Below are 15,000 nucleotides of genomic sequence, written 5' to 3' on the forward strand. Positions count from 1 at the left end.
CCCCCCCCACTCCTTCTTCCAATCTATCCTCACTTTCCCCATCTTTACCTCTCACCTTTTCCCTCTTCCCCCTCTATCTTCCTCCACCCCCCCCCCTCAGATCCCAGCCCTCCACCTCGCCCTCCCTCCCTCAGACGCCCTCAAAATGCACAACGCTCAACCACCTCCGTTCTCAGTTCTCGCGACTGTGAATCCTATAATCCATTCCCTGTTACTCCTCTTAACCCTCACGCTAACTACAGTCCCTTTCACTCCGATCTTAATGAGTTCTCGAATCCTTTTTGGCGATTCTACTATCCTTGCTGCGCACATGCGCACTCTCTTTGCTCTGGCTCTTCGCTCTCTCTCTCTCTCCTCGTCATCTTCGTCCCCCAGCTCCTCCAACTCTCGCGATTTCTCTCCTCCTCGTTCTCTCTCGTCTCTCTTCTCTCCGTCCTGCCACTCTCGGACCAATTCTCTCATCTCCTCTCTATCTCCTCCACCCTCTCTCTCTCTCTCTCTCTCTCTTTTACTTAATCAGTCTGATTTATAATTCTTTTTTTTTTCTTTCTTTTTTCCCTCCCTATCTTTCTCTTTTTGTTCTCTCTTTCTCTCTCTCTCTCTCTCTTCTCGCTCTCTCTCGTTACTCGTCGTCTCTCTCTCTCTCTCATCTCGTTCTCTCTCCGTCGTAGTCACTCCTCCCCTCCTCTCAGTCTCTCCGGTCCGCTCCCCCCTCATCTCCTCCCCTCTCTCCCTCTCCTCTTTTACTTAATCAGTCCTGATTTATACTTCTTTTTTTTTTTTCTCTTCCTTTTTTCCTCCTCTATCTCCTCTCTTTTTGCCTCTCTCTTCTCTCTCTCTCTCCATCGGTCTTCTCTTCCCGATTAGATCCTCTCTCCCATCCTCGCATTCTCCTCTCTCCATCTCTCGTCGTCCTCTCAAATCCAGTCTCTCCATCTGATCTCCAATCGGTCCTCCTCGTCTCGTCTCTCACCTCTTCTCCTTCGCTCCTCCCCCCTTCCATCCTCCTCCTCTCTGCCTTCCGCTTCCCTTCCTTCTCTCATCTCTTCTCTCTCGCTCTCTCTCTAATCTATCTCTCCATCTCTCTCTCTCTCGTCTCCTCGTCGTCTTATCCTCGCTCTCCCTTAGCTCCCAAATCCTCTCCATCACTCTCCTCTCCGTCCTCTCCGCTCTCTCTCGGGTCTCTTCCGATCTCTCTCGCTCTCCTCTCAGGATCATCATCCTCCTCTCTCTTCTCTCCCTCTCCTCTCCCCTCTCTTCTCTCTCTCCTCATCTCTCTCTTTTACTTAATCAGTCTTAATTTATAATATTTCTTTTTTTTTTTCTTTCCTTTTTTCCTTCCCCTCCCTATCTCTCTCACGAAAACAAAAAAAAAAAAAAATATAAAAAGAAAAAAAAAAACTGTTGTGCTCTCTCTCTCTCTCTTCTCTCTCATCTCTCTCTCTCTCCACAGGCCATCTCTCTCGTCTCCTTCAGGACTCATTCATCTCTCTCTCGGCTGCAATCCTCCCTCTCTCTTCTCTCCTCCCCTCTCTCCTCTCGTTCTCGGTCTCTCTCCTCTCCTCCCTCTCCTTCTCCTCAAGCTCCTCTCTCGTCTCGCTCTCCTCTCCATCTGTCTTCTCCTCACTCTCCTCCTCTCTCTCCTCTTCTCTCTCGCTCTCTATCTATCTCTTCCATCTCTCTCCTCTCTCTCCCTCTCAATCGTCTCTCTCCTTCGCTCCTCTCTCTCTTCTCTCTCTCCGCTCGTGACGCTCGCTCTCACATGACGCTCTCTCTCTCTCTCTCATCAAAAGCCTTCTCGCTCTCCTCTCTCTCTCTCTCTCTTTTTCTGTCTATCTATGTATATTTCTATCTATCTATTTCTATCTCTATTTCTTTCCCTCCTTCCCGTCTATCGCATCTCCTTCCTACCTCTTCCCTCTTCCTCATCGTCTCTCTCGATCATCGCGTTCTCACTTTCTCATCCATCCGTCCTCTCCCCCACACTCCCGTCGTCGCATCTCATCTCTCCCTTCATCTATCTCACCTTCTCGTCGTCGTCGCTCTCGTCCTCTCTATCTCTCTCTTCTCACTCTCCTGCTGGCTCACTCCCTCTTCTCTCCTCTCCTCTCTCCCGATCGTCCTCCACTCTCTCTCTCTCTCTCTCTCTCTTCACAGCCCCTCAATGCACGTCATCACTTTCTCCCATAATAACTTATCGTTATCATCACTCTTCATCACATCATGCTATTCTACATTATCAGGTCATTACTTTTCATCACTATTTAACGACCTATCGTTACCCTTTTCTTTCTGGTCAGTCAAACCACTTTTCCACCATTCTCATTCACCTTTCAAAGCCATTATCTTTGTTTATCACATGTATCCAATCACAGATCCTTGTTTTTATTTTTTTTTTTTTTTAACCACCACATTTTCCTCGCCACTAACAAAAATCACTCCTCGCCGCTCAACAACCAAGCATCACCATCCACATCAACCAACTTCCCTACTCAACTACACCACCCATCCCCACCGCACCTAGCACACCTAACCCCCCACCATGACCTCTCCCTTCAAAAAACCAAACACCCACCCACCACCCCACACCCTTGTCCCCACAACCCCCACCACAACAAGTCCCCCCCAAACCACGGCCCCACCCCCACCCCCCCCCTACCATCTACCTCCCGCTTCCCCAAACATACCAACAACACTCACCTATACCATCACCAAACCATAAGCTCCAGGTCCCATTCGCAACCCCCCCCATCACCCCCTTCCTTGTACTAAACACCACAAAGCCACACACATCACACCGACCCCCTCCCCCCCTCCCCACAATCTCCCCCCATCACACGACACCCCCATCCCCCCTCCTTCCCTCCACCAAACACCCCAAGCCCAATCACCCCACCCCACGCCCCAATCAACCACCCCCCCCCACCACTCTCCACCCTACCGGCCCAAGGTAAGCTGCGAATGCTCCGTGGGGCGGTAGGGCGATGCGGGCGTGGGCTTTCTCTGCGGGCGGGGCAACGGCGGTCAACCACCTCGACGTGTAGGGTCATCGCTCCAGGTGCTGACTTGGGGTCACCCGATAATTCGCGACAGCTCCTCCTCCTGAAGGTTCAAGGAAGGTAGTTCAGGAGAGTCATGGTTAAGGAGGGGGGGCTACACACAATTATCTTCGGTATCAATATTCCTCCAATTATCGAATCAATCCGCTATCATTAATTTATTACGAATTTTTGTCCACAACACCAGAAAAAATAGTGTGTGTAGATATATATGTATGTATAATGTATAGTAATATATATATATAGTGTATATATATAGATATATATAATATATATATATATATAATATATAGATTATATATAGATATATATGGTATAATTATGAATATATATATATATATAATATATATATATAAAAAGATAGATATCTATATATATATATATATATATATATATATATATGAATGAATTGAATATGATAAACAAATAAACAGAAAAAAACATATAGGGTATGAAGATAAATAAACATAGTTTTTTTTTGGTCCTTTTTCTTTTTTTTTCCTTTCTTTTTCCCCCTTTTTTTTTTTGGGGGGGTTTTTCCCCCTTTTTTTCTAAATTTTCCTTTTTCCCCTTCATTCCCCCCGCCCTCCCCTTTTTCCCCCCTTTCCCCCTTATTTTTTCTTTCCTTTTTTTCCCCCCTTTTTCCCCTTTTTTTTGTTTTTTTCTTTCTTTTTTTTTTTTTTTCCACCCCCCCCCCTTTTTTTTTCCCCCTTTTTTTTTTTTCCCCCCGTTTTTTTTTTTCCACTTTTTTTTCTCCCCTTTTTTTTTTCCCCCCTTTTTTTTCAAAATTTTTTTCCCGTTCCCCCCCTCCCTTTTTTTTTCCTTTCCCTTCCCCCTCTCCCTTTTTTTCCCCTTTTTCCCCCCCCTTCCCTCTTCCTTTTTTTCCCCCTCTCCCCGGGGTTCCCCCTTTTTCCCCCCCTTTTTTCCCCCCCTTCCCCCCCTTTCCCCTTTCCCCATCTTCCCCCACCCCCCCCCCCCCAGATCCCAGCCCTCCATCTCGCCCTCCACCTCGCCCTCCCTCCCTCAGACACCCTCAAAATGCACAACGCTCAACCACCTCCGCTCTCAGTTCTCGCGACTGTGAATCCTATAATCCATTCCCTGTTACTCCTCTTAACCCTCACGCTAACTAATCCTTTCACTCCGATCTTAATGAGTTCTCGAATCCTTTTTGGCGATTCTGCTATCCTTGCGCACGCTCTTTGCTCTTCTCTCTCTCTCTCTCTCTCCTCTCTCTCTCTCTCTCCTCTCTCTCTCTCTCTCTCTCTCTCTCTCTCTCTCTCTTTTTTTTAATCAGTCTGATTTATAATTCTTTTTTTTTCTCTTTCTTTTTTTCCCTCCCTATCTTTCTCTTTTTGTTCTCTCTTCTCTCTCTCTCTCTCTCTCTCTCTCTCTCTTTTACTTAATCAGTCTGATTTATAATTCTTTTTTTTTTTCCCTTTCTTTTTTTCCCTCCCTATCTTTCTCTCTTTGTTCCTTTTCTCTTCTTCTCTCTCCTCTCTCTCTCTCTTCTCCTCATCTCCTCTCCTCTCTCTCTCTCTCCTCTTTTTCTCTCTCTCCTTCCCTCTATCCATCCCTCCACCTCTTCCTCTCTCTCTCTCTCTCTCTCTCTCTCTCTCTCTCTCTCTCTCTCTCTCTCTCTCTCTCTCTCTCTCCCCTTCCCCTCTCTCCTCTCTCTCTCTCTTTCTCTCTTCACAGCCCCTCAATGCACGTCATCACTTTCTTCCATAATACCTTATCGTTATCATCACTCTTCATCACATCATGCTATTCTACATTATCTGGTCATTACTTTTCATCACTATTTACGACCTATCGTTACCCTTTTCTTTCTGTCACCACTTTTCACCATTCTTCATCACCTTTCAAGCCATTATCGTGGTTTATCACATTATCCCAATCACCCTTTTTATTTTTTTTTTTTTACCACATTTTCTCGCCACTAACAAAAATCACTCCTCGCCGCTCTAACCACCACACATCACCACCCATCACCACTTCCCTAACTACACACCCATCACCACACCTACACCCCCCCCATGACCTCCCTTCAACCAAACACCACACCCACACACCCCATCACCCTTTCCCCACACCCACACCACAGCCCCCCCCCCCTCCCATTACCTCCCCTTCCCAAACACCACACACTCACCTATCACCATCACCACCATACTCCACCCATCGACACCCCCCCATCACCACCCTTCCCTTGTACTAAACACCACACCCACACATCACCCCCTCCCCACATCTCCCCCATCACACCCCCATCACCCTCCTTCCCTCACACCAAAACACCCCAAGCCCAATCACCCCCCCCCCCCCCCCCCCCACTCCACCCTACCGGCACAAGGTATCTGCGAATCTCCGTGAGGGCGTAGGCGATGCGGGCGTGGGCTTCTGCGGGCGGGGCAACGGCGGTCACCTCGACGTGTAGGTCATCGCTCAGGTGGCTGAACTTGGGGTCACCCGATACGCGAAGCTCCTCCTCCTGAAGGTCAAGGAAGGTAGGTCAGGAGAGGTCATGGTTAAGGAGGGGGGGGCTATCACACAAATTATCTTCGTTATCAATATTCCTCCAATTATCGAATCATCGCTATCATTAATATTATTACGATTTTAGTCCACAACACCAGAAAAAAATAGTGTGTGTATATATATATGTATGTATATGTATATATATATATATAATGTATATATATATATATATATATATATATATAATATATATATATATATATATATATATGTATATTATATATATATATATATATATATAATATATATAATATATATATATAATGAATGAATGGATGAATAAACAAATAACAGAAAAAAAAGTATATAGGGTATGAATGAATAAATAAACATAGTTTTTTTCTTCTTTTAAATACCTCACCTTCTGTTTATCTCTCATAGATCCCCTGCCAAGGATCGCCATCTTGGTCATCGTCTCCTCTTGCAACCGCTTGAGAGAATTTCCTTTCGGTCCGAGTAGTTTCCCCACGAAATTGAACTGTTGGAAGAAAACGGGAAGTTTGGTGATGTTTAAGATTGGGAGGAAAACGGAAGTTTGGTGATGTTTAAGACTGAGAAGAAAACTAGAAGTTGATGATGCTTAAGACTGCGAAGAAAACGCGAATTTGGTGATGTTTAGGAATGAGAAGAAAACGAGAAGTTGGTGATGCTTAAGACTGCGAAGAAAACGGGAATTTGGTGATGTTTATGTTTGCCAAGAAAACGGGAATTTGATGATGTTTACGTTTGGGAAGAAAACAGGAATTGGCTTCTTTCTTTTTTTTGTGGGGGAGGCTTCATCATCATCGTTATCATCAAGGGGGCTAACGCCGACGGGGACGCATGGCCGCATCCACCCTTCGCTTCCAACCACGAGGATCCTTCGAGGCGAGTCTCCAGGCAGGCCCACAGCCCATCTCTAATTCCTCACGACAGGTCTCATGGCCCAAGCCATGACCTCCTGGGTCGTCCCACAGGCCTCCTCCATCAAGGGTTGTCTCGCAGAGAGACAACCTGATGGGCAGGGTCGTCCATAGTGAGGCGACCTAGGTGGCCATATAGCCTGAGTTGGCGATCCTGGATTATGCAAGTAACAGGTCCCATGCCAGTCTCACGGTGTAACCGTTGGTTGGACACATGGTCCTGCCAACTGTACCCCATGATCCGGGAAGGGACTTGTTACAAAAGGCCTCAACATGAGACTCCAAGACACTGGATAGCGTCCAGGTTTCGCTTCCATAGAGCAAAACTGGCAGTATCAAGGCCTTGAAGACATGTAACTTGGTCCTTCTGCATAGGTACCGACATCTCCAAATGCTCTTGTTGATCTAGTTCCTGTTGCCAGACCAATCCGTCTACTGACTTCTTGGTCTGACAGCCCAGAGATATGGACTACACTACCAAGGTATGTAAAACTCTTTGTAACTTCAACATCCTCGCCGCAAGCATGGATCGACTGAACGGATTCCCCTATCAGGACCCCAAAGTCCTGAATCTTGGTCTTGGTCCAGGAGACCTGTAGGCCTAAGGGCTTCGCCTCATTGCTAAATGCATCAAGAGCCACCACCAGTGACTCCATGGACTCGGATAGGATAGCAACATCGTCGGCAAAGTCAAGGTCTGAGACCTTGATATTGCCTAGTGTTGCTCCACAATGACTTTGACCAGTAGCTCTGCCCATTATCCAGTCCATGCAGGTGTTGAAAAGTGTTGGTGCAAGGACACAGCCTTGCCTCACCCCTGAATTAACAGGGAACAAGTTCGACAGACCACCACACTTTACAGCACTTTCAGTACCAGTATAAAGGCTTGCTATTAGGCTAATAATCTGCGTCGGAATTCCCCTGAGTCTCAGGATCTCCCATAGCGATTCCCGATGCACCGAATCAAACGTCTTCTTGAGGTCGATGGAGGTTGCAGGCAACCCACGACCAAACTCACAATGGCGTTCCACAATTACTCGAAGCGCTAGTATTCGGTCTATTGTGGACTTGCCAGGAGTAAATCCAGACTGCTCTGGTCTCTGATGCCTCAGAAGGTGGTTGCAGATCCGTTTCAGAAGAATGTGGGCGAGAACTTTGCCTGGTATGCTGAGCAGTGTAATGCCACGGTCGTTGCTCAATCCCAACGATTCCCTTTCCCCTTCCAGAGAGGGATCACCACACCCCTCAGCAGGTCAGGGGGAATGGTTCGAGACTGCCAGATGGCAGTCAGGACTGTATGCAGGCCCCGAGCCATAGGTTCACCCCCAGCCTTTAGCAGTTCAGCAGGGATATCACATATGCCTGCAGCTTTCCACTTTTCAGCTTGGAAATCGCCATCCTAACCTCCGTTAGGGTAGGAGGTTCCTCGCTGATGGGTGGGTCCGGCACAGGTATTGTGACATCGCTTGCATCCAAGGTAACTGTTGGAGGGTCTACCTGGTACAACTGTTCAAAATACTCAGCCCAAAGTTCAGGAACCCCAACATGATCTGAGATGATCCGTCCATCCGCTGATCGGACTGCAGTCATCTGTGAGGAGGGCTTAGGGTTCAGTTTTCTCAGGGCTAGGTAGGCAGGGCGAAGGTCATTTACCAAGAAATGGCCTTCAACCTCCTCAGCAAGATTCCTGATGAACTGTTCCTTTTCCCTTCTCAGCAGTGTCCGAGCCCTACGCACCATGGAACGACGCAAGACTTGATTCCCATTCAGCCGAGCCATGCGACACGCTTCAGTGGCCTTTAATGTCTCCAGGGAGATGGAATGCTGCCTTGCCCTCGGGCGTACGCCAATGGACTCCTGAGCTGCTGCGAGTATTATGCGCTTGAAGAACTCCCACAGAGCAACTGGGTCCTTCAGGTTGTCGAGTTCTGTGAATCGGCCAGAGAATGCCATGGTGAACCCACGGGCACACTCCTCCTCCCTTAGTCTGTCCAAGAGAAACACCTTAGAATGGCCACTGGAGAGACGGGAGGGGGGGGGCTTGGCGGAAGAAAAAGGAAATTTGATTTATTTTTTATCTTAGAAGAAAACGAGGATATGATATTTTTTTAGCTGCGGAGAAAATAGGAATTTGATTTTTATTTGTTTATTATTATTTTATAATTATCTATTTATTTATTTATTTATTTATTTATTTATTTTTTCTAAGAAGAAAATAGGAATTATAATTTTTTGCCTGATTCTTTTTTCTTTTTTTTTAGCTGAGAAGAAAACGAGAAATTGCAAACAGAAATTGAAGGAGAAAAAAATGTTGGTATCTAAAGAGACACAAAGGAAAATGGAGAACAGATTGAAAAAAAATCGAGCAAGGAGATTAAAAAAGAGAGAAAAGGCGAAAAGAGCGTAGAGAAAGAAATAGAAAAAATGGAAAACTTAGGTAGAGAGACGAAGAGAGGTGAGCAAAAATGGGACAACACCAAAGAGACTAAGATAGATAGATACACATAAAAATAGGTAGATAGATAGCTAGATGAAGAGAGAGAGAGAAAGAGAGAGAGGAGAGAGAGAGAGAGAGAGAGAGAGAGAGAGAGAGAGAGAGTGTTTGTGTGTGTGTGTGTGTGTGGTGTGTTGTGTGTGTGTGTGGTGTGTGGAGAGAAGAGAGAGAGAAAGAGAGAGAGAGAGAGAGAGAGAGAGAGAGAGAGAGAGAGAGAGAGAGAGAGGTGTGTGTGTGTGTGTATGTGTGAGAGAGAGAGAGAGAGAGAGAGAGAGAGAGAGAGAGAGAGAGAGAGAGAGAGAGAGAGAGAGAGAGAGAGAGAGAGAGAGAGAGAAGGATTGCAAGCAGCGGAGAGCAGCAGTGAAGGTGAGAGCAAAGCACAAGAACTTGCATGCAACATTGCGTCAGATTCTCGGATGGAATTGGCTCCGCCTGCCATCGACCGAGTTTCAAAAGGCCCGCCACGTGAGACTTCTTCCTGACCTTTTGAGTCTTCGTTATGACACGCGGCGGTGACCTCGCTTGACCTTTACGATTTATTTTTTATTCTTGAACTCGTTTGACCTTTGAGATTTTTGTGACTTCCTTTGATCTTTGGGATTAACGAGACGCCGTTTGATCTTTGAGATTTATGTGACCTCGTTTGATCTTTGGGATTAACGAGACGCCGTTTGATCTTTGAGATTTATGTGACCTCGTTTGATCTTTGGGATTAACGTGACTTCGTTTGACCTCTTGGGGTTAGATCTCGGCTGACCTTTTTGATCTTCATGATTTTCTTTTGACATCGTTTGATCCACCCGGTTTCCCTTGAACCTTTTAATTTCGGCGACTTTTCTTGACCTTTGTGTTTTCTCTTTGACCTTAGAGATTTATGTGTTTTATTGCCCTTCTTGATCTTACAACCTCGTGATTTCTATGACCTCTTTGGTATCTGTGAACTCTTTTAACTGTATATTATTATCATTATTATTATTATTATCATCATCATCATCATCATCATCATTATTATTATTATTATTATTATTATTATCAATATTATTATTATTATTATTATTATTATTATTATTATTATTATATTATCATTGTTGTTCTCTTGACTTTGATGACATAACGGTGATCGATGATTATGACGATGATGATATAAATGATAATAATAACGATGATGCAGTTACTAAGACTATAAAGAATTTATAATAAATCAATATGGAATTCCTCTCGACCCTGTAAACAAATATATAAAAAGTAGGAAGCAACCAAATTTAAACAGACCTAGAAAAAAAGAGACGAGAGAAAAAAAACTAAATCCGTTTTCTATGCGACTCAAAGGGTCAGTGTGTTCCCTCGGTTGAAGGGGAAACTTAAGAATCGTGCTAATTAAGTGTAGTGAAGGCGAAAGAACGCGGGCGAATCTTTAATTAGAGCGTCTACAGGCGGAGTAATTAAATGGAAGCTTTGTGAAAAAATCGGAGGAAAAGGGAAAGTTTGATAGTAAAAGGTGATATTTATGAATCTTGAGTTATTTGGATGGGCTGGGAGATGGCACGTAGACACGCACATACGTACATGCACACGGGCTAGATCACACACGCACACACACACGCACATGGATGGACGTACAAAAGTGGGCACAAGGGAATCCAACGCTGGCTCTCCCTTTTAATCGTTGCACACACACACACACACACACACACACACACACACACACACACACACACACACACACACACACACACACACACACACACACACACACACACATTTACATATAATATTCACACACATAATAATGATGACAATTACAATAATATAATGTATATTTCATATTACCATTGAAATATATCGGATCCCTAATGATGGCATTTAATAAGCACGCTTAATGAGGTAGACACTGACTGTTATCACTCAGATCATCCGGAAAATAAAATGATGGTAATTAATGTGCTATTAACATTCTCTCTAATTGCTTCTGTTTCTTTAACTATTTTTTCAAAATTTGTTTTTTTGTCTGTGTAGAATATAGCGAGGAGAAACAAATGAGAAGATAAGTAGGGTGAGAGAGAGAGAGAGAGAGAAAGAGAGAGAGAGGGAGAGAGAGAGAGAGAGAGAGAGAGAGAGAGAGAGAGAGAGAGAGAGAGAGAGAGAGTAAGAGATAGATAGATAGATAGATAGATAGAGGTAGAGAGAGAGAGAGAGAGAGAGAGAGAGAGAGAGAGAGAGAGAGAGAGAGAGAAAGAGATAGATAGATAGATAGATAGATAGAGAGATAGAGAGAGAGAGAGATCTGGGGGTACGGAGGGGGGGAGGGCATGGGGGGGAGGGGTGTAGCAGGTTATTAAATGAAAGTCGTAAATTATGGCGGCCATCTGCTTCATCGCGTGTGTGTTTTGTTTTGATTTTTCTTGTTTCTCTATATTCTCTTTTTTCATCCTTTCTTTTCACGACGCACATGGTCTGTTTGATTTGTATATGTATAAAAAATAGATCTGTAAAATGCATACATACATACATAAAACATACATACATATATATATATATATATATAATATATATAAATAATATATATATATATATATATACACACACACACACACACACACACACACACACACACACACACACACACACACACACACACACACACACACACACACACACACACACACACACACACACACATATATATATATATATATATATATATATATATATATATATATATATATACATATATATATATATATACACACATACACACATATGTATATATAATTGTTTGTGTATGTATGTATGCATGTATACATGTATACGTACATATTCATTTGTATACATACTGGTTAATGTTATATGCTGTGTTTTTGTGTTTGTTCAGGTGGAGGAAAGTGTGCGAAAGTGTGTTTATTTGTTTGTGTGTGTGGTTGTGTTTTTTGTTTGTTTGCTCATGTGGAGAATTGTGTGCAAGGCTGTGTTCATTTGTTTGTTTGTGTGTGGAAAGTGTTTTGTCTCCCTTCTGTTTTATTGTGTCTGTTTATGAACGAAAGTGGTGTGTAAATAACATGTATAAAACTGTTCGTCGATCTGTTTAAGTAAACTGGCAAATTATGTTTGTGGCCTTGTTTCTCTCTCTCTCTCTCTCTCTCTCTTTCTCTCTGTGTCTCTCTCTCTTTCTCTCTGTGTCTCTCTCTCTTCCCCCCTCTCTCTCTCCACCTCTCTCTCCCTCTCTCTCTCTCTATGTATGTATGTATGTATGTATGTATGTATGTATGTATGTATGTATGTATGTATGTATGTATGTATGTATGTATGTATGTATGTATGTATATATGTATGTATTTATGTATGTATGTAGTTATATATTTATATATATCTATATTCTTATATATCACTGCATCCATCCGTCTACCTATCCATTTATCTTCCTATCTACGTATCTATCCTACCCTTATTAATCTGAACTATCCCCCCCCCCAAAGTCAACCCGACTCCCCAACCCCATTCTACCCCCTCCCCCCGCCCTCAAAAAGGGAGATAAAAAAGAAAGAATAAATAGCTTGTTATACGAGGATGGGGAAAGTAAGATCAAAGAAAGATGATGATGATGAGAGGAGGATGAGAGGGGAGAGAGGGATTGAGGAAGGGGGGGGGGGCGGTTAAAGGAGAGGGATGGAGAGGGAGGAGGAGAGGGATAGGGGGGGGGCAGAGGGAGATGGAAGGAGAGGGGGAGAAGGAAGAAAGAGGAGAGAATGAGGTTTAAATAGGGTGGAAGGAAGGAGGGGAGAGAGTGAGAGATAGAGAGGAGATAAATAGAGAAAAAGAAAGAGAGGAAAGGAGTGAGTGAGAAAGAGAGGAGGAGAGTAGTGAGAAAAAAGGGGATATAAAGAGAACGTGAAGAGAGGAGAGGAGGGGAGAGGAAGACGACGAAACGAGAAGAGACAGAAGAGAAAATGTCGGTAGAGGAAGTAGGAGAAAGGAGAGACGTGAGAGAAAAGATTCAAAGATACGAAAGAGAAAGAAGAGAGGAGAAAGACAATGGAAAAAAAGTGGAGAAAGAAGAAGAATATGGAGGAGGAGGAGGAGGGGGGGGGAAAGAAGGAAGCCTGTAGGATCTGGTTTCCCGTGAGCTTGCAAGGGGCCAGGAAGAGAGGGGAAAAGGGAGATGAAAGAGGGAAGAGGAGGGAAGGGAGAGGAGAAAGGAGAGGGAATAAGAGAGGGAAGAGAGGAGATGGAAGAGGGGAAAGGAGAAAGGAGAGAGAATAAGAGAGGGAAAAGGGGAGATGAAAGAGGGGGGAGGAGGGAAGGGAGAGGAGAAAGGAGAGGGGATAAGAGAGAGAAGAGGGGAGAAGAGCGGGAAGAGAGGAGAAGGTGGAGAGAGGAGAAGGTGGAGAGGGGAAAGAGGAGATAAGGAAAGGGAGAGAGGAGAAAGGGAAGATGACAGAATAGAAAGGAGAGAAGGAAGAGGAGAGATGAGAGAGGACAGAACAGAGAGAAGAGAAGGCAAAGAAGAGAGGAGAGAGGAGAGAAGGCAAAGAAGAGAGGGATAAACAGAGGTTCAAGTACACTGTAAATCCGCTTAGTTTCCGCCATCTTATCCATCTTAACCTCTCCCTTCCCCCCCCTCCCCCTCCCCTTCCTTCTTCCCCCTCTCCTACCCCTTCCCCTCACCCCCACCCCCCTTCCCTGCCTAAGCCTTCCTTTACTTAAGCCTTCCTTTCTTTTCGTGTTAGTGCTCCTTGAGGAGAGAGAGAGAGAGAGAGAGAGAGAGAGAGAGAGAGAGAGAGAGAGAGAGAGAGAGAGAGAGAGAGAGAGAGAGATAGAACGAGATAGAGATAGAGATTGACAACCATATAGGCTGAACACACACACACACACACACACACACACACACACACACACGAACACACACACAAACAAACAAACACACAAACACGCACACACACCACAACACATTCCAACCGACACCTCAAAAAACAGGTAATCGAACCTACAAACAAACAAACAAAAAACAAGAGTAAGGTAAATTCACACTGCATTACGAGAGTAGATCCATGAGCCCACGAATATAATCTCTCGCTTCCCTTAATCTAACACTACGCTACTTTTTTCTAACCAAGTTACGTAGGTTAGGCCTCTTTGCATCACCCCCACCCCTATCTCCCTCCCCTTACTTAGCCTATCGTTTTCGATGTTATCTGCGCCTACAGAGACAATTTATTTATCTATTTTATTTCGTAGGATTAGTTAGAGATAAACAATTATTTAAACAGAAGCAGATATATGTAACGTCGTCTCTTGGTATGGGATGGAAGTATGCATAACACTTAAAATTAAAAGACAAACGGCCACAATAAAAAATAAAATTAAACCATGACGCCTTGAAGTTGTCAAGAGTTCCTTATGAGACGGACAAAGTCGAAGATCTTACTTAAATTTCTTATTGTGGATGTTTTCTTTCTTTCTTTCTTTTGTGCGCACGTTACTGCGTTTGTATTCACTACATGCTATACTTGAAAATTCGCACAAACATACACATGGTGACCGCATACTTAGCAAACACACTCACGGAAACAAGTACACACAGTATTACACTTCATGATCTCTGGTTAAATACACTATAAGTAATTTAAATGCTAGTTGTGTTTTGGAGGTTACAGAAGAGAATATGAGAGAGAGAGAAAAGAGAGAGAGAGAGAGAGAGGAAGAGAGGGAGAAAATAAGAGATAGAGAGAGAGAGAGAGAGAGAGAGAGAGAGAGAGAGAGAGAGAGAGAGAGAGAGAGAGAGAGAGAGAGAGAGAGAGAGAGAGAGAGAGAGGCAGATAGACAGGCAAACAGACAGAGAAAAAGGGAAAACAGTAAAAGAATTGGGGGGGGGGGTGAGAGTATAACCCAAAAAGAGAAAAAAGGGAAGAGAGAAAATACGAGAAGAGAGTAGAAGCGATTACACAGATAGCCCTGAATCTGGCAAAACTATAAAGGGAATTCTGAATTACAGTACCTAAGACCAAAG

At 44.1% G+C, this 15,000-nt stretch overlaps 1 protein-coding gene across 1 annotated transcript in view; it reads right to left on the reverse strand.

The window, feature by feature from the left end:
• Positions 1 to 15,000, reverse strand: part of LOC119579972 (KH domain-containing, RNA-binding, signal transduction-associated protein 2-like) — a 34,366-nt gene that overhangs the window by 17,795 nt on the left and 1,571 nt on the right. The window contains exons 2-3 of the mRNA XM_037927816.1: positions 5,962 to 6,078; positions 5,407 to 5,553 (exon numbers count right to left, since the gene is read on the reverse strand). Coding sequence (XP_037783744.1) covers positions 5,407 to 5,553; positions 5,962 to 6,078 — 264 coding nt within the window. The remainder of the gene's footprint in view (positions 1 to 5,406; positions 5,554 to 5,961; positions 6,079 to 15,000) is intronic.

Source organism: Penaeus monodon, chromosome 13, assembly GCF_015228065.2.
Source record: "Penaeus monodon isolate SGIC_2016 chromosome 13, NSTDA_Pmon_1, whole genome shotgun sequence".
NCBI lineage: Eukaryota > Metazoa > Arthropoda > Malacostraca > Decapoda > Penaeidae > Penaeus > Penaeus monodon.